The 20,711-nt window shown below is 43.7% G+C and overlaps 1 protein-coding gene across 2 annotated transcripts in view; it reads right to left on the reverse strand.

The window, feature by feature from the left end:
* LOC131937013 (glutamate receptor 3) overlaps window positions 1–20,711 on the reverse strand; it is an 81,839-nt gene that overhangs the window by 46,546 nt on the left and 14,582 nt on the right. For both annotated transcript variants that reach the window (XR_009386140.1, XM_059294193.1), the window contains exon 2: window positions 15,589–15,738. Coding sequence is in view for 1 of the 2 variants with exons in the window: in XM_059294193.1 (XP_059150176.1) it covers window positions 15,589–15,738 (150 nt within the window). In the remaining variant the exon portion in view is untranslated. The remainder of the gene's footprint in view (window positions 1–15,588; window positions 15,739–20,711) is intronic.

Below are 20,711 nucleotides of genomic sequence, written 5' to 3' on the forward strand. Positions count from 1 at the left end.
ACACACTGAAACAACAGGGCAAATCATGACACACTGAAACAACAGGGCAAATCATGATGGGGCAAATCATGACACACTGAAACAACAGGGCAAATCATGACACACTGAAACAACAGGGCAAATCATGATGGGGCAAATCATGACACACTGAAACAACAGGGCAAATCATGACACACTGAAACAACGGGGCAAATCATGACACACTGAAACAACAGGGCAAATCATGACACACTGAAACAACAGGGCAAATCATGACACACTGAAACAACAGGGCAAATCATGACACACTGAAACAACAGGGCAAATCATGACACACTGAAACAACAGGGCAAATCATGACACACTGAAACAACAGGGCAAATCATGACACACTGAAACAACAGGGCAAATCATGATGGGCAAATCATGACACACTGAAACAACAGGGCAAATCATGACACACTGAAACAACAGGGCAAATCATGATGGGCAAATCATGACACACTGAAACAACAGGGCAAATCATGACACACTGAAACAACAGGGCAAATCATGATGGGGCAAATCATGACACACTGAAACAACAGGGCAAATCATGACACACTGAAACAATGGGGCAAATCATGACACACTGAAACAACAGGGCAAATCATGACACACTGAAACAACAGGGCAAATCATGACACACTGAAACAACAGGGCAAATCATGACACACTGAAACAACAGGGCAAATCATGACACACTGAAACAACAGGGCAAATCATGACACACTGAAACAACAGGGCAAATCATGACACACTGAAACAACAGGGCAAATCATGATGGGCAAATCATGACACACTGAAACAACAGGGCAAATCATGACACACTGAAACAACAGGGCAAATCATGATGGGCAAATCATGACACACTGAAACAACAGGGCAAATCATGACACACTGAAACAACAGGGCAAATCATGACACACTGAAACAACAGGGCAAATCATGACACACTGAAACAACAGGGCAAATCATGACACACTGAAACAACAGGGCAAATCATGATGGGCAAATCATGACACACTGAAACAACAAGGCAAATCATGACACACTGAAACAACAGGGCAAATCATGATGGGCAAATCATGACACACTGAAACAACAGGGCAAATCATGACACACTGAAACAACAGGGCAAATCATGATGGGGCAAATCATGACACACTGAAACAACAGGGCAAATCATGACACACTGAAAGAATGGGGCAAATCATGACACACTGAAACAACAGGGCAAATCATGACACACTGAAACAACAGGGCAAATCATGACACACTGAAACAACAGGGCAAATCATGATGGGGCAAATCATGACAGGATGGGGCAAATCATGACAGGATGGGGCAACAGGGTAAATCATAGATCAATATGGCATCGTAAAGTTTATTCCTGGTAAAACATTTTCTTGGTGAAGTATTTTCTTGGTAAAGTATTTTCTTGGTAAAGTATTTTCTTGGTAAAGTATTTTCTTGGTAAAGTATTTTCTTGGTAAAGTATTTTCTTGGTAAAGTATTTTCTTGGTAAAGTATTTTCTTGGTAGAGTATTTTCTTGATAAAGTATTTTCTTGGTAAAGCATTTTCTTGGTAAAGTATTTTCTTGGTAGAGTATTTTCTTGGTAAAGTATTCACTTGGTAAAGTATTTCGTTTTCGCCCGCTCCGTAGTGGGTACATTTTCCTCAGCCACCGCCCCCATCTTTGACATGCGCGTCGGCCACTTCCGGCTCGTCATTCACGGGGACATTCAGGGGACCGGGAAACACCGAAACGTCATCTCGTTTTTTTCTATAGGGGTAGGGGGGGGGTGGACCTATAGGGCAGCATGTGTGTGTGTATGACTATATGTTTGCCGGTGTATGTGTATTTGTTTACACGTTTATATTATAAAATAATTCTTAATGTCGCATTCTTTAATACATATATTTACACACATACGTATGTACTACACAGATATTTATGCACATACATATGTACTACACAGATATTTACACACATACATATGTACTAAACAAATATTTACACACATACATATATATATATACTCAAATATATTTACACAACTAGAATTTGGAAAATGGTGAAAGGCCAACCATTGTAGGAATATAGACTAACGAGCCGACCCGCAGCGTATCATACGCCGCTATTTAGTTGTTTTATTTTCTACTTTTCAGTAATTCATAATTTGTAAATTCGACAGTACCAATGCTGCCACTGAAAATATTTGCTTTAAAACACTAACCCCCCCCACTTTCCCCTAACACCGACCCTACACCCCCCCCCCCCCCCCCCCCCCCCCCCGTGAAAGCAACCTCCTCTTAGTTATTTCTTAGTTACCTCCTGTAAGTTAAAAATCGAACTAAATTATCTGCCCCTAATAGAAACCCGGCTCTATGATTTGTAAACATTTAGCTTTGTAAAAATTTAGAGTGAACACCGCTCACCAGACAATGTTGGGGTGGGGTGGGGGGTGGTAGTGATAGTGATAGAGAGAAAGAGAGGGGACTGCAAGGAGGCGCTTGCAGCTTGTTTTCTAACTGATCCCAGAAGAGAATTATATATATAGATAGATTATTGAAACAATTGAACTAATAACTGACCTAACAACTGACCAAACAACTGACCAAACAACTGACCAAACAACTGACCTAACAACTGACCTAACAACTGACCAAACAATTGACCTAACAACTGACCTAACAACTGACCCACCCCAGCAGATTTCCCTTGTGTAACACATCGCCACATTTTCGGTCATGACAGCCTGGACAAATTTCAAGCTCCGTCGTCCCCCCCGTCCACCAGCACCTCCCCCTCCCCTCCACCAGCACCTCCCCCTCCCCCAGCACCCCCCCCCCACAGTACCTCTGATAGTCTTCAGACGTCTCGTCTCCAGTTCGTACTTGTAATCGGATTATCTGAATTGGGTGGTTGCTTCATTGGGTCTCCAGGCGATTAGAGAAACGATACTTTCCGCAGTAATCGAATACGACAAACATCGCTGCAATTAGTCTTGTACGGTCAGTATCGATATTTTAGCCCAGCTTTGGAGCATCTCGATGTCTAATGTTTTGCCAAGTTTCAAAGGTAGATTGTATCATGTATAACAAGTTTCTAAGCTTGATTGTATCATGTATATAAAGTTTCTAAGCTTGATTGTATCATATATAACAAGTTTCTAAGCTTGACTGTATCATGTATAACAAGTTTCTAAGCTTGACTGTATCATGCATAACAAGTTTCTAAGCTTGATTCGATACAATCGTGCGATGTGCTGAAATTGGCATCGATACCGTCAATTGTACGATATTTTTAACTCCTCTATTCTTCAAGTAATCGTCGAGGTAGAAGGGGCGAATCCCTCCCCTCCCCCAGTATGGCGTCTCCTCCCCCGGGAGGGTCGCCGTATTAACCAATTTGGGGAGAGAGTGCAGGCAGGACGACGCACAAATTGATTGCTCGCCTCTCTCGGCACAACATTTCGTGTTTCAGCTTGATTTAAGGCTACATCTTGTAGCACATGATTTAAGGCTACATCTTGTAGCACATGATTTAAGGCTACATCTTGTAGCACATGATTTAAGGCTACATCTTGTAGCACATGTAGCCACACACACACGTAGCCCCACACACACGTAGCCCCACACACACACATAGCCCCACACACACGTAGCCCCACACAGATTTAGTCACACACACGTAGCCCCACACACACGTAGCCCCACACAGATTTTGTAACAAAAAAATTCATAACAAAACAAATGACAGCTGGAAGGAACCTTACTGGATTTTCTTAGAGCTTGAAGGTCGACCTATAGCGGGGCATTTGTTCACTAGCCAAGGTCAAACAATCAAATGTTCAACTACAAGGTCAAACAATCAAATGTTCAACTACAAGGTCAAACAATCAAATGTTCAACTACAAGGTTAACCTACTAGGTCATATGTTAAACCATAAGGTGAACCACTAGGTCCAACTGTTACAAGGTCACTGAGTCAATTGGCGAAAGGTCATGTCAAATAGTTGTCAGCAATTTGAGTCAAGAACCAAACCCATGGGCTCCCGGTCAAAAACCCCCTGGACATAAACCCCCCGACCTAAACCCCCTGGACAAAAACCCCCTGCGACATAAACCCCCTGGACAAAAACCCCCCGCGATAAAAAACCCCTGGACAAAAACCCCCCGCGATATAAACCCCCTGGACAAAAACCCCCCAATTGAGGTTTATATAAGGAAAAACCAAAGATGACGAGAAACAAAATTAATATAAAAATACAAAACAAACATTAGGAAAAAACTTTTATTTTTATTATAACTTTAAAAAGACAGATTGTGAGCGATGCCTCGCAAATACTCAATAATGGTGGACTCATTAAAATTTTTAACAACAGTTAAAATTCGAGAGCTTCTATCAATATATTTTTTTTTCTGTTTTGGTAAACAGTGACCTGAATTAATCTGTGTACAATAAACCTCTTGGAGAGATTGTTCCTTTTTAATAAAGTCAATAAATTTCCAAATATTTGGGTGGCAACATCCCATATTCGACTGAAAACTTCTGTGCCAGCCTTCAACTGAGTTGTTTGTTTTTGGCATATGGTCTTCTGCACGTGTGTGCATGTTCCAAATGTCAAGTGGAAACATAGGTTGTCTTCGACCTCGACGTTGTGGTCTGCCAATATAGTAGTCCTCAAAGTAGTCTGCAATCGGCATTGCTTCTTGGGGGAAAATTTCCAATAATTTTTCAAAGGCATAACTCATGTGTTCGATGGGAACAAAGGCCAACACAGGTAGCATTCTGAGCTTGAGAGCAAATTCACTATCAACTTGGTAGAGTTGTTGAAGGCCAGAGTCCTGAATTTTTCTGTATATATTTTGGCTAAGATGGAAGAAACATCCTTTGACCTCACACTCTTTCAACACTTTTTATCACAGCCATTTCAAAGTCAATCATAACAGAAATTGGTTGCAGGTTTGTGTTTAAGACCGTTAGCTGCTGTAAGAGTGTTGTGTATGTTTCCTGTGTTTTGTTTTGAAGTAAGGCATAAACACACGGAACAGTCCGTCCATTGACCAATGCATGGACTGTGTACAGTTGTGAAAACAATGCAGGAGCTGTTTTGAATGTACCATCCATAAACCAGTGCTGATTAACCTCCAATAACCTAAGGTTGTCCTTGGTTCCAAACAAAAACATCCTACCTTTTGATTTGGCACCGGAATCGAACAGAAGAAATTGTTGTTTGTCCATCTTGTGTCATTGTATATTGTTCAGGAATGATTATATCATCAACATTCCTTGGATCAGACAGTGGGTGTTTTAGCGTTTGACGTTGACGCCTGATGTTACGCCGTATGTGTGGAACCGAGGGCAGCTTGGCCTTGGCATCTTCAGTAAACGTAGTAATAGACTGAGTGATGATCTGCTGGGGTGTTGCTTCCGTTTCTTCTGCCAGTTGTTTCATCTGCTGCACTACTTTACACACTTCCAGTTGAGATGGATCTGGTCCATGCGAATGTTCATTACATCGTCCAACAAGCTGTTCACCATGAATCTTTATTTTTGCTTTGCATTCTGCCTTGTTGCGTCTTTTGGAACACTCAAATGACACAACGCCGTTCGCCAGATCTTTTTGCTTGACATAAACATAGCCTTCAAAAATCACCTTTAAATTTCCTTTATTGGATTGAACAAACTCCATTCCAGAAAATATACGATTTGTCGAGAAATAAATTTGATTTTATATTTATACCATGGTTCTGTATGCCAAGGTGGAGATGAACCAAGCTTCCGCCGGTGAACCCCTCACATCTTTTGAATTGTTAAGAATGTGTTGCTTTGATCCGCACGGCTCCCACATGTGGATGACCTATATCTAAGGTGTTGTCGGTGCCCGATCTTTGATCAAATACAACTAAGGTCACTCCTTGATTTCGAAAAGCATTTTTTTTAGGTAGAAACTATTTTCTTAGTCGTAAAAAATTAAATTAATTTAATGTAATTATTTTTTTTTAAATTTCTTGGTTCACATCATCGTTATTTTTTCTTTATATAAACCTCAGTCCGGGGGTTATTATCCGGGGGGTTTATATCGCGGGGGGTATTTGTCCAGGGGGTTTATGTCGCGGGGGGTTTTTGTCCAGGGGGTTTATGTCGGGGGGTTTATGACCAGGGGGTTTTTGTCCAGGGGGTTTTTGACCGGACACCAAACCCATGTCAGTGACGTCATCACAAATGTCAGTGACGTCAGTAATTCCAAGGAAGACGAAAGACCAGCAAAATGTGACAGTAACATGAAGGTCAAGGCCAGACTGTTGTTGATTGGAAGAGTGTGTCAAAACGAGGTTGGGGGTCTGGTAATTAGATTGCCCCCCCCCCCCGTCCCAAACAAGAACTCATTTCGTCTCCATTCGCTTGGTTATGGCCGGCAATTTTCTCAACAAATGACGTCATCCTACTGTTTCCCGCTTTTCGTTATTTCACAAAGCTTATTGGGTACATGATCGGGTTCACTACACACCACACACCAAAATCTACACACCACAGTCTACACACCACACACCAGATTCTACACACCACACACCAAACATATCACAATACACACCACACTCTACACACCACAGTCTACACACCACACTCTACACACCACACACATCACACACCACACACACCACACACCACACTCTACACACCACACTCTACACACCACACTCTACACACCACACACACCAGATTCTACACACCACACACCAGATTCTACACAACACACACCACAGTCTACACAGTCTACACACCTCACTCTACACTCTACACACAACACTCTACACACCACACTCTACACTACACACACCAAACTCTACACAACACACACACCAGATTCTACACACCACACACATCACACACCACACACATCACACACACCACACACCACACACATCACTTACTTCACACCACAATCTACACACCACACACCAGATTCTACACACCACACACCTCACTCTACACACCACACTCTACACACAACACTCTACACATCACACGCTACACACCACACACATCACACACACCACACAACACACGCTACACACCACACACATCACACACACCACACTCTACACACCACACACCACACACTACACACCACACTCTACACACCACACCACACACACCAGATTCTACACACCACACACATCACACACCCCACACACCACTCTACACACAACACACCCGATTCTACATACCACACACCACACTCTAAACACCACACTCTACACACTCTACACACCTCACTCTACACACCACACTCTACACACTACACTCTACACACCACACTCTACACACCACAATCTACACAACACACACCACACTCTACACAACACACACCACACTCTACACACCACACTCTACACACCACACACACCAGATTCTACACACCACACACATCACACACTCCACACACCACACACATCACACACTCCACACCACACTCTACACACCACACACCAGATTCTACACACCACTCTACACACCACACACCAGATTCTACACACCACACACCAGATTCTACACACCACACATCACACACTCCACACACCACACACACCACACACTCCACACCACACTCTACACACCACACACCAGATTATACACACCACACACCAGATTCTACACACCACACACCACACTCTACACACCACACTCTACACAACACACACCACACTCTACACACTCTACACACCTCACTCTACACACCACACTCTACACACCACACTCTACACAACACACACAACACTCTATACAACACACACCACACAACACACCACACTCTACACTCTACACAACTCACTCTACACACCACACTCTACACACCACACTCTACAGACCACACTCTACACACCACACTCTACACACCACACTCTACACACCACACTCTACACACCACACTCTACACAACACTTTACACAACACTCTACACAACACACACACCACACACACTACACACCACACACACCACACACACTCCACACTACACTCCACACACCACACTTCACACCCCACACAACAAACACCACACAACACACTCTACACACCACACTCGACACAACACACACAACACTCTATACAACACACACCACACAACACACCACACTCTACACTCTACACAACTCACTCTACACACCACACTCTACAGACCACACTCTACACACCACACTCTACACACCACACTCTACACAACACTTTACACAACACTCTACACAACACACACACCACACACACTACACACCACACACACCACACACACACCACACACACTCCACACTACACTCCACACACCACACTTCACACCCCACACAACACACACTACACCACACTCTACACACCACACTCTATACACCACACTCTACACACCAAACTTCCACACACCACACACTACACTCTACACACCAGACTCTACACACCACACTTCCACACACCACACTCTACACACCACACAACACACTACACTCTACACACTCTACACACTCCACACACCACACTCTACATACCACACTTTACACACTACATGCCAGATTGTACACACTATACAAACTAGGCTACAATGAAACAACCTTTCAATCGCCGACAAATTTCTCCAAATAGCGGTCCGTGTTAGTTGGTCAAGAATAATAAGATTTAATTAATTGCCCTACATATTCAGAGTGACAACTAAAAATAGAACCAGTCGTTTCAAACTTGACAGCAAATCTTATGGCCGTGGAAGTCATTTTATGATTGTTTCAAGTCATCTTAGGACTGAGTCAAATATCATGTTGATTTTCATGCATAAACATAAATTAGTTGCACGTATTGTTTTGACAGACGCGATTTGTTTGTACGATATTTGTTGGACGAGATTTGTCGGACGAGATTTGTTGGACGAGATTTGTTGGACGAGATTTGTTGGACATTTGTTGGACTAGATTTGTTGGACGAGATTTGTTGGACGAGATTTGTTGGACGAGATTTGTTGGACGAGATTAGTTGGACGAGATTTGTTGGACGAGATTTGTTGGACGAGATTTGTTGGACGAGATTTGTTGGACATTTGTTGGACGAGATTTGTTGGACGAGATTTGTTGGATGAGATTTGTTGGACGAGATTTGTTGGACGATATTTGTTGGACGATATTTGTTGGACATTTGTTGGACGAGATTTGTTGGACGTTTGTTGGACGAGATTTGTTGGACGAGATTTGTCGGACGAGATTTGTTGGACGAGATTTGTTGGACATTTGTTGGAGATTTGTTGGACGAGATTTGTTAAACGTTTGTTGGACGAGATTTGTTGGACATTTGTTGGACGAGATTTGTTGGACATTTGTTGGACGAGATTTGTTGGACGAGATTTGTTGGACGAGATTTGTTGGACGAGATTTGTTGGACATTTGTTGGACGAGATTTGTTGGACGAGATTTGTTGGACGAGATTTGTTGGACGAGATTTGTTGGTCGAGATTTGTTGGACGTTTGTTGGACGAGATTTGTTGGACGTGATTTGTTGGACATTTGTTGGAGATTTGTTGGAGATTTGTTGGACGAGATTTGTTGGACAAGATTTGTTGGACGAGATTTGTTTGTACGATATTTGTTGGACGAGATTTGTTGGACGAGATTTGTTGGACAAGATTTGTTGGACGAGATTTGTTGGACGAGATTTGTTGGACGAGATTTGTTGGACGAGATTTGTTGGACGAGATTTGTTGGACGAGATTCGTTGGACGAGATTTGTTGGACGAGATTTGTTGGACAAGATTTGTTGGACGAGATTTGTTGGACGAGATTTGTTGGACGAGATTTGTTGGACGTTTGTTGGACGAGATTTGTTGGACGAGATTTGTTGGACGAGATTTGTTGGACGAGATTTGTTGGACGAGATTTGTTGGACGAGATTTGTTGGACGAGATTTGTTGGACGAGATTTGTGATCTAAATGTCCCACATAACCACCCTCTCCAGACACCTTACATACACACCCTGGTCACACCCACCCCTACACACCCTTGCCACACCCACCCCTACACACACGCCCACACACCCCTCCCCACACACCCCTCCCCACACACCCCTCCCCACACACCCCTCCCCACACACCCCTCCCACACCACGTTACTCCCGCAATAAAATCTATTTAAACCATACCCTTCTCCTCCGCTCTCTATACACAGAGGTCATTTATTATTGATGGAAATCAGGCAAGCATCCCTACAAGTTAATCCCCACTAAGTGGTGTGGGGAACATTTGTGTGGGGAACATTGGTGTGGGGAACATTTGTGCGGGGAACATTGGTGTGGGGTACATTGGTGCGGGGAACATTATGAGGGGAACATTGATGTGGGGAACATTGATGTGGGGAACATTGATGTGGGGAACGTTGGTGTGGGGAACATTGATGTGGGGAACATTGGTGTGGGGAACATTGGTGTGGGGAACGTTGGTGTGGGGAACATTGGCAATGTCTGACATCTATTCATTTACCCACTACTCAGCGTGGGGGTGATTGGGTGGGTGGGAGTTGAGGGGGGGTACACACTTTATCCAGGCTACATACATTTTAACATAGCCCAACTTACATAATGGTAAGAGACACATCAAGACAGAAACATCAAGACACAGTCACATCAAGACAGACAAAGTGAGACACAGACACATCAAGACAGACACACTGAGACACAGACAAATCAAGACAGACACAGTGAGACACAGACACACTGAGACACAGACACATCAAGAAACAGACACATTAACACAGACACACTGAGAAACAGACACATTAAGACAGACACACTGAGACACAGACACATCAAGACACAGACACATCAAGACACAGACACATCAAGACAGACAAACTGAGACACAGACACATCAAGACACAGACACATCCTAACAAGACATCTGAGTCTGACACTAACATACAGCTGGACTGTTAGAGGTGGACCCGGTGGAGGGGGAGCGGGTGGAGGGGGAGGGGGTGGAGGGGGAGCGGAGGGGGAGTGGAGGGCGGGGTGGGTAGGCGTGCTTTAACAGCAGTAATCGATAGTAAACAAACGCCTATTTCCTGGTCTGTAAATATTGTCCGCTATTGTCTGATAGATCAAACTTCGAGTCATGATGTTGGCTACGTCACTTGGTGAAGAGACAGAGGTCCACACAGATAGAGGACCACACAGATAGAGGACCACACAGATAGAGGACCACACAGATAGAGGACCACACAGATAGAGGACCACACAGATAGAGGACCACACAGATAGAGGACCACACAGATAGAGGACCACACAGATAGAGGACCACACAGATAGAGTCCACACAGATAGAGGACCACACAGATAGAGGACCACACAGATAGAGGACCACACAGATAGAGGACCACACAGATAGAGGACCACACAGATAGAGGACCACATAGATAGAGGACCACACAGATAGAGGACCACACAGATAGAGGACCACACAGATAAAGGACCACACAGATAGAGGACCACACAGATAGAGGACCACATAGAGAGAGAGGACCACACAGAGAGAGAGGACCACACAGATAGAGGACCACACAGATAGAGGATCACGCAGATAGAGGACCACACAGATAGAGGACCACATAGATAGAGGACCACACAGATAGAGGACCACACAGATAGAGGACCACACAGATAGAGGACCACACAGATAGAGGACTACACAAATAGAGGACCACAAAGATAGAGGACCACAAAGATAGAGGTCCACACAGATAGAGGACCACACAGATAGAAGACCACACAGATAGAGGACCACACAGATAGAGGACCACACAGATAGAGGACCACACAGATAGAGGACAGGACCAGACAGAGAGAGGACCACAAAGAGAGAGGACCACAAAGTGAGAGGACCACAAAGTGAGAGGACCACAAAGTGAGAGGACCACAAAGTGAGAGGACCACAGCCCCACCATGAGCCCACATTTATCAGACTTAGAACAACGCCTGAAGTCTGGCGGGACCAATCATTTAATGCGATCAATTGAAATTAGTCTCTTAATTACCGACCGCAGGCATTGACCTCAGGGTGTGGAGGTAACTGTAGATTTCTCACACATCAACAACATCATATGAACATCGTATGAATGTCACATGTGCAGGTTGTGACTCCTGTGTTACACTACAGCAGGTTGTGACTCCACACTACATCAGGTTGTGACTCCACACTACAGCAGGTTGTGACTCCACACTACAGCAGGTTGTGACTCCACACTACAGCAGGTTGTGACTCCTGTCTTACACTACAGCAGGTTGTGACTCCTGTCTTACACTACAGCAGGTTGTGACTCCTGTGTTACACTACAGCAGGTTGTGACTCCACACTACAGCAGGTTGTGACTCCACACTACAGCAGGTTGTGACTCCACACTACAGCAGGTTGTGACTCCACACTACATCAGGTTGTGACTCCACACTACAGCAGGTTGTGACTCCTGTCTTACACTACAGCAGGTTGTGACTCCTGTCTTACACTACAGCAGGTTGTGACTCCTGTGTTACACTACAGCAGGTTGTGACTCCACACTACAGCAGGTTGTGACTCCACACTACAGCAGGTTGTGACTCCACACTACAGCAGGTTGTGACTCCACACTACATCAGGTTGTGACTCCACACTACAGCAGGTTGTGACTCCTGTCTTACACTACAGCAGGTTGTGACTCCACACTACAGCAGGTTGTGACTCCTGTCTTACACTACAGCAGGTTGTGACTCCACACTACGGCAGGTTGTGACTCCACACTACAGCAGGTTGTGACTCCTGTGTTACACTACAGCAGGTTGTGACTCCACACTACAGCAGGTTGTGACTCCTGTCTTACACTACAGCAGGTTGTGACTCCACACTACAGCAGGTTGTGACTCCACACTACAGCAGGTTGTGACTCCACACTACATCAGGTTGTGACTCCACACTACAGCAGGTTGTGACTCCTGTCTTACACTACAGCAGGTTGTGACTCCACACTACAGCAGGTTGTGACTCCTGTCTTACATTACAGCAGGTTGTGACTCCACACTACAGCAGGTTGTGACTCCACACTACAGCAGGTTGTGACGCCTGTTTTAGACAAATGACCAGACGAAGAAAAGACCAATCTTTAGGAGCAATTGACTACAATGATTTCCTCTAAGCAACACTCGAGTAGAAATAAGTAGGTTTGTCTCTATTTAGGCGGCCTAGCCGTGATTTTAAGTCGAGATTACAAGGGGCCCTCATTACAAGGGGCCCTCATTTCCCTTCCCCAGTAGAAGATTATCAGTGGCGTAAAATGGTTTTTCGCGATGGGGGCTGGGTTGGGGTTCTTAGGGGGTGGTTGCTGGGGTGGGATTTTATGGGGTGGGATTTTATGGGGTGGGATTTTATGGGGTGGGATTTTATGGGGTGGGATTTTATGGGGTGGATACTATGTGTGTGTGTGTGTATGCCAAAGGATGCTCATGAGGACGTGTATGTGTGAATGGTGCCAGTATCTGTGTGAATGGTGCCAGTGTCTGTGTGAATGGTGCCAGTCTCTGTGTGAATGGTGCCAGTCTCTGTGTGAATGGTGCCAGTGTATGTGTGAATGGTGCCAGTCTCTGTGTGAATGGTGCCAGTCTCTGTGTGAATGGTGCCAGTGTCTGTGTGAATGGTGCCAGTGTGTGTGTGAATGGTGCCAGTGTCTGTGTGAATGGTGCCAGTGTCTGTGTGAATGGTGCCAGTCTCTGTGTGAATGGTGCCAGTCTCTGTGTGAATGGTGCCAGTCTCTGTGTGAATGGTGCCAGTGTATGTGTGAATGGTGCCAGTCTCTGTGTGAATGGTGCCAGTGTCTGTGTGAATGGTGCCAGTGTCTGTGTGAATGGTGCCAGTGTGTGTGTGAATGGTGCCAGTGTCTGTGTGAATGGTGCCAGTCTCTGTGTGAATGGTGCCAGTCTCTGTGTGAATGGTGCCAGTGTGTGTGTGAATGGTGCCAGTGTCTGTGTGAATGGTGCCAGTGTCTGTGTGAATGGTGCCAGTCTCTGTGTGAATGGTGCCAGTGTCTGTGTGAATGGTGCCAGTGTCTGTCAGATACACAGCTCTCTCTTATCCATATCACAGATGGTAAAGCGTGACCATCATTGACCATCATTGACCATCATTGACCATCATTGACCACCATTGACCATTATTGACCATCATTGACCATCAGTGACCATCAGTGACCATCATTGACCATCATTGACCATCATTGACCATCATTGACCATCATTGACCATCATTGACCATCATTGACCATCATTGACCATCATTGACCATCATTGACCATCATTGACCATCATTGACCATCATTGACCATCATTGACCATTTTTGACCATCAATACCATCAGTGACCATCATTGACCATCATTGACCAGCAGTAACCATCAGTGACCAGCTATGTCCACTCCTACTTAAAGCCTGCGGTGTCCGGTCTAATGACCCTCCCCCTTCCCCCCCCCACCACTAGCCAGCTTTAGAAGCTATCCTTTTGGGGCCTATTAGTGACCTCATTAGAGAGACAGTCGAGTCTTTAGACCAGCCCATGGTGGGGAGGGGGGGATAACATTAGAAGGGCTGACTCAGTCAGACAGCATGACTGAAACATATGACTGAGACAGTGTGACTTAGATAGTTCTCCCCCCCCCCCCCCCCCCCTCTAAGACTGCTGTAATCGCCTAATGTAAAAGCCTCCCCAGATCCCATTAAACGAGATTTAGTTCGTGGGGATTAACACGATCTTTTGTCCAGCAACAACATTTTCTAGGCTGGGTTTAAATTTCATTTCAGACATTAAGAGGAAAAAAGTCGAATGATATTATGAACCGTTTTTTGTTTCAAAGAGAAAACTGACGCGAAACGTTGAGCAACTTTTGCAGACAAGGGGAGGCTAGAGGAATCGATAACTCTTGGTGGGCATTATTTGGTTGGGGATGGCAGATGGCAGGAAGGCAAGATGCAACGACACACTGGACATTGGCGTCAAGCAGTGACGTCACACTGGACATTGACGTCAAACAGTGACGTCAAACAGCCAACTTGGTGAAGTTAGTGACGTCAGAAAGTGGCTCTACGACAGTGACGAAAAGACATTGACTCAAAATAAAGTCATTAAAGTGACCTTCCTACATTAGAGTGACCTTCTACCATTAGTGTGACCTTCCATCATTAGTGTGACCTTCTACCATTAGTGTGACCTTCTACCATTAGTGGACATGACACTAACTGACATGATACAAACTGACATGACACTGACATGGCACTAACTGACATTACGCTAACTGACATGGCATAAACTGACATGACAATAACTGACATGACACTGACATGCCACTGACATGACACTGACATGACACTAACTGACATGCCACTGACATGACACTAACTGACATGACACTGACATGACACTGACATGACACTAACTGACATGTCACTGACATGACACTAACTGACATGACACTGACATGACACTAAATGACATGACACTGACATGACACTAACTGCCACCTACTTGCACTGGCGACTTGGAAGTTGCTCGTCGTGTCGACCTTCTCCATACGGAGGTTGACCTTGAAAGGTCTGCTCGAGCTGTTCCTATGCTGGGTCAAGGCCTTCTCAAAGGCACGCTGGGAGTCGGTGTCCTTCGTGTCAAAGATGGCGCCTGAAACAGATGACATGTTTGGTAATAGATGTCCGCATGGTGTTTGTATGGTGTTTGTACGGTGTTTGTATGGTGTTTGTATGGTGTTTGTATGGTGTTTGTATGGTATCTGTATGGTGTTTGTACGGTGTTTGTATGGTGTCTGTGTGGTGTCCGTAAGGCTCGAACACCAGCCCCTGTAGATACCAGAATTACTCGAGTATTTCCGGTTCCTGAGAAGCGCCAAGGGCGATAATAAATGTTTTCTTCTATTTCCGGTAGTCCGGGGCTTATGGGAAGTTTTGATGCTGCCAGCCAGCTTGTGAAAGTAGGAGATGATAAATCAGGGAGTTTTTATTGAGGGGGGGGGGGGGGGGTGAAGTTTGGCGAGGATCCAGGTTTATTTAAAGCTTGGGTAGACTTGCCCTTGTGGGTTGGGTGGGTGCTGTGTGTGTGGTGTGTGTGTGGTGTCTGTGTGGAGTATGTGTGGTGTGTGTGTGGTGTATGTGTGGTGTCTGTGTGGTGTATGTATGGAGTATGTGTGGAGTTGTGTGGTGTGTGTGTGTGGAGTTGTGTGGTGTAGGCTATGTGTGGTGTATGTGTGGAGTTGTGTGGTGTCTGTGTGGTGTATGTGTGGAGTATGTGTGGAGTTGTGTGGTGTATGTGTGTCATTATTTGCCTGTTTGCGATAAGAATATAATCGATCCATTTCTTTCAACAATAAATAAGTTATTTATAACTTGGACGATTTAAAAAAGAATTAATGAACATGTTTTGTGTGATGTTATCAGGGGAAACAATCAAATGTTCTAGCTCTATCAGGGGAAACAATCAAATGTTCTAGCGAAACTCAGATGTTACTGGTGACAATGCGCTCTGTGACTCGTGATAACAGACCGGAAAATCTTGCCGGCAAAGTTTGGTCAGACCGGCAAACTTTGATCATGCCGACAAAGTTTGATCAGACCAGCAAGTTTGATGAGACCGGCAGAGTTTGGTCAGACCGGCAAAGTTTGATCAGACCGGCAAACTTTGATCTTGCCGGCAAACTCGGATCAGACCGGCAAGTTTGGGCCACTGGGTACATCCAACCTCGTCAACTGACGGCGTTTAGAGCGATCGATTCTTGGCCCGGGGTTCAATTATTTGTCGGTTTGCCGAAATAAATAATCGGTGGCGGCAGGAGAACGGGACCAGCCCGTGCTTAGCCGCGCTAGAAGACGAGCCCAGGATAAAGCGGTGAATGGCCGCCCGCTCGGAGAGTGAAATGGAGAATTTGTTGGCTTTGGGATCGCTTTTTTTATTTTCAATTTTCTCTGTCCGCCGCGCTGAGAATCAGAGATTTCTTGGGGCGTAATTATTGTACGTCATTACAGCGTTACAAGGGGGGGGGGATGTTAATATGCCGCTAGAGGGGTAGGGTAGTCTTTAATATTGAACTATAGAGGTGGGATGGGGGTGGTAGTTGTGTCGCAACAATGGTCCTAGGTGGGGGGATGACGCTAATACTCCATGGCCCTGGGTGGGGGGGGGGGGGATGACGCTAATACTCCATGGTCCTGGGTGGGGGGGGGGGATGACGCTAATACTCCACAACATAAAGCCTGGCTCATTAATTAGCCGAGCCACAATTAAGAAAACAAGCAGCGACTTGACTAAATGGCCGAACTAATTGGAGAAGTTCAATAATGTGTGTGTATGTGTGTGTGTGTGTATGTGTGTGTGTGTGTGTGTGTGTGTGTGTGTGTGTAGGATACGGCAAACGCGATCCACTCATTTTAAACTTAGGGCAACATTTTGAGACGGTAGCCATTGAATGACATTTGGAGACGGTAGCCATTGAATGACATTTGGAGACGGTAGCCATTGAATGACATTTGGAGACGGTAGCCATTGAATGACATTTGGAGACGGTAGCCATTGAATGACATTTGCAGACGGTAGCCATTGAATGACAACATTTGAAGTAGACAGCCATTAAAAAATCTCTTCTATGATATCGAATGGATGGAAGCCTTTAACAAGCGAACTTACACCAAGTCGATTGGACCAAGTCAATTTGACCGAGTCAATTTGACCAGCTTACTGAATTATTCAAGTCTTTGACTCCGGCCAAATGAGGGCTCCTCTTAGGTGATATGTCGTGGTGGGAAAAGTTGGGGGAGGGGTGGGTGGGGGTGTAGGGAGGGGTGGGTGGGGGCGTAGGGAGGGGTAGGTAAATAATAAGTAGAGGAACATCAATCAATTTACAAATAAATAGGCACTAGAAATACAACAAACCCACTCACACTGAGCAGAGCTGTACAGGAATTGTGGGGAGGGTGTGTAGGTTTGGTGTGTGAGGTTCGTAGGTTTGGTGTGGAGGCTTGTAGGTTTGTGAGTTTGGTGTGTGATGTGTGTAGGTTGGGTGTGAGAGGTTTGTATTTTTTGGCCGTCAAACAAAATGGCCAGCAAGCGACGGGTGGGCCAACAAAATGGCCAGCAAGCGACGGGTGGGCCAACAAGATGGCCGGCAAGCCACGGGTGGGCCAACAAGATGGCCGACAAGCCACGGGTGGGCCAACAAGATGGCCGGCAAGCCACGGGTGGGCCAACAAGATGGCCGGCAAGCCTAGGACGATTGATCCAAGTCTGGGCCGTAACAGATCGCTGCCAGGGCCGGTAATTACTCGATGGCATCGACGTCACGCAAGGGGAGGGGGGGGGGGGGGGGGGGCAGGGGGTAAACGGAAAAAAAGTCACAGGAAAAAAAAACACAGAAAAAAAGTCACAGTTTTTGCTAGGAAAAAAAGTCACAGAAAAAAAGTCACAGTGGAAAAAAATTTTTGGAAAAAAAGTCACAGAAATAAAGTCACAGAAAAAAAGTCACAAAAATATTTTTAGAAATATTTTTTTTATTTGTTTAGAATTGTAAAATTTTGTATGTTTCTTGTTGTGGTTTGTATTTTTTTATAGCATAAATTATTTATAGACGTTAAAAGCATTATGGTTTATAACAATTGTAAGTAAAAATACTCTAATATAATTTACACAACAATCTCAACTTTTGTTACGTATTTAGTTAAAAACGCGGTAGAAAATTTAACTATAAAAAAAATTTAGGCACATTTTGCCGTAGGCTATTCTCTGGTCGGCCTCTCCTCAGTAGGCATTGTCCGAACATATTTTGTATTGTTGACGTCATGCGTCAATGACAGCATTTGAACCTTGTCGGCTTTCTTTTTTATCCTAAGTGTTGTTATGTAATGAGCGTGCTAAATGTGGGCAGTAAAGGTGGTTGAACTAAACATCTAAACATAACTATTGTGGCCATGAGTTGAGGGCAGAAAGTCAGACGAACTTACCATTTCACGGTAATTTAATGTTGGTATTTAAAAAAAAAACAGGATTAAAACCGTGGACTTTGGAGCATTCTATTAAACGCTACTCATCTTAAGTTTAAAATAATTACAATCTACATACTTCATACTAAATATTTTTAGATGAATTATAAAAATTCCTATGCGTATACAGCCTACACACATTACATTACATTTAATTAATCCTAAGTTAATTTGCACTCTCTGAATATTTAATACATAAAAGTATTAACAAGTATCATGCAAATATATATTTGTGACTTTTTTTCCTGTGACTTTTTTTCCTGTGACTTTTTTTCCTGTGACTTTTTTTCTGTGTTTTTTTTTCCTGTGTTTTTTTTTTCCTGTGACTTTTTTTCCTACAATCGGGCAGGGCATGCACCGCACGGGGTTGTGGCTCCAGCCGCCCCGCGCCGAGTAGGGCCACAGGTCAGGGGGGATAATTGAATCATAACTTGCTCGCCCCGCCCGCGGGCCACACGCGTGACTGACGGCCGGATCACGTGACAGTTGATGACGTAATGTCGATCATCACGTGACAGTTGATGACGTAATGTCTATCATCAGCCCCCATTAGGAAATCTTATTCACCATTTCATTCGCATTCATGTCAAAAACTTAAACAAACAAAGGAAAATCATTTCAACCACATTTTTTTTTTCAGTCAGACATTTTCTTGTTTTTATATGCTTTGATGTAGTATTCAAAGTCCTATAGTTGGTTAGTTTGTGTGTTTGTTGAATTGTTTGTGTGTTGTAGACTAAGTTCTTAGCGGTTCAAATATTTCTAAATGTGTCAATTAAAAAAAAAATTGTTAAAACCTTGTTGTAAGGTTTCATAGATATGTTGTATGATATGTTGTATGATATGTTGTATATGTTGTATGATATGTTGTATGATATGTTGTATGATATGTTGTATGATATGTTGTATGATATGTTGTATGATATGTTGTATGATATATTGTATGATATGTTGTATGATATGTTGTATGATATGTTGTATGATATGTTGTATGATATGTTGTATGATATGTTGTATGATATGTTGTATGATATGTTGTATGATATGTTGTATGATATGTTGTATGATATGTTGTATATATTGTATGATATGTTGTATGATATGTTGTATGATATGTTGTATGATATGTTGTATGATATGTTGTATGATATGTTGTATGATATGTTGTATGATATGTTGTATGATATGTTGTATGATATGTTGTATGATATGTTGTATGATATGTTGTATGATATATTGTATGATATGTTGTATGATATGTTGTATGATATGTTGTATATATTGTATGATATGTTGTATGATATGTTGTATGATATGTTGTATGCTATGTTGTATGATATGTTGTATATATTGTATGATATGTTGTATGATATGTTGTATGATATGTTGTATGATATGTTGTATGATATGTTGTATGATATGTTGTATGATATATTGTATGATATGTTGTATGATATGTTGTATGATATGTTGTATGATATATTGTATGATATGTTGTATGATATGTTGTATGATATGTTGTATGATATGTTGTATATATTGTATGATATGTTGTATGATATGTTGTATGATATGTTGTATGATATGTTGTATGATATGTTGTATGATATG

This window comes from Physella acuta, unplaced genomic scaffold (genome assembly GCF_028476545.2).
Source record: "Physella acuta isolate Inbredline_101_S28 unplaced genomic scaffold, ASM2847654v3 ptg000017l, whole genome shotgun sequence".
Classification (NCBI taxonomy): domain Eukaryota; kingdom Metazoa; phylum Mollusca; class Gastropoda; family Physidae; genus Physella; species Physella acuta.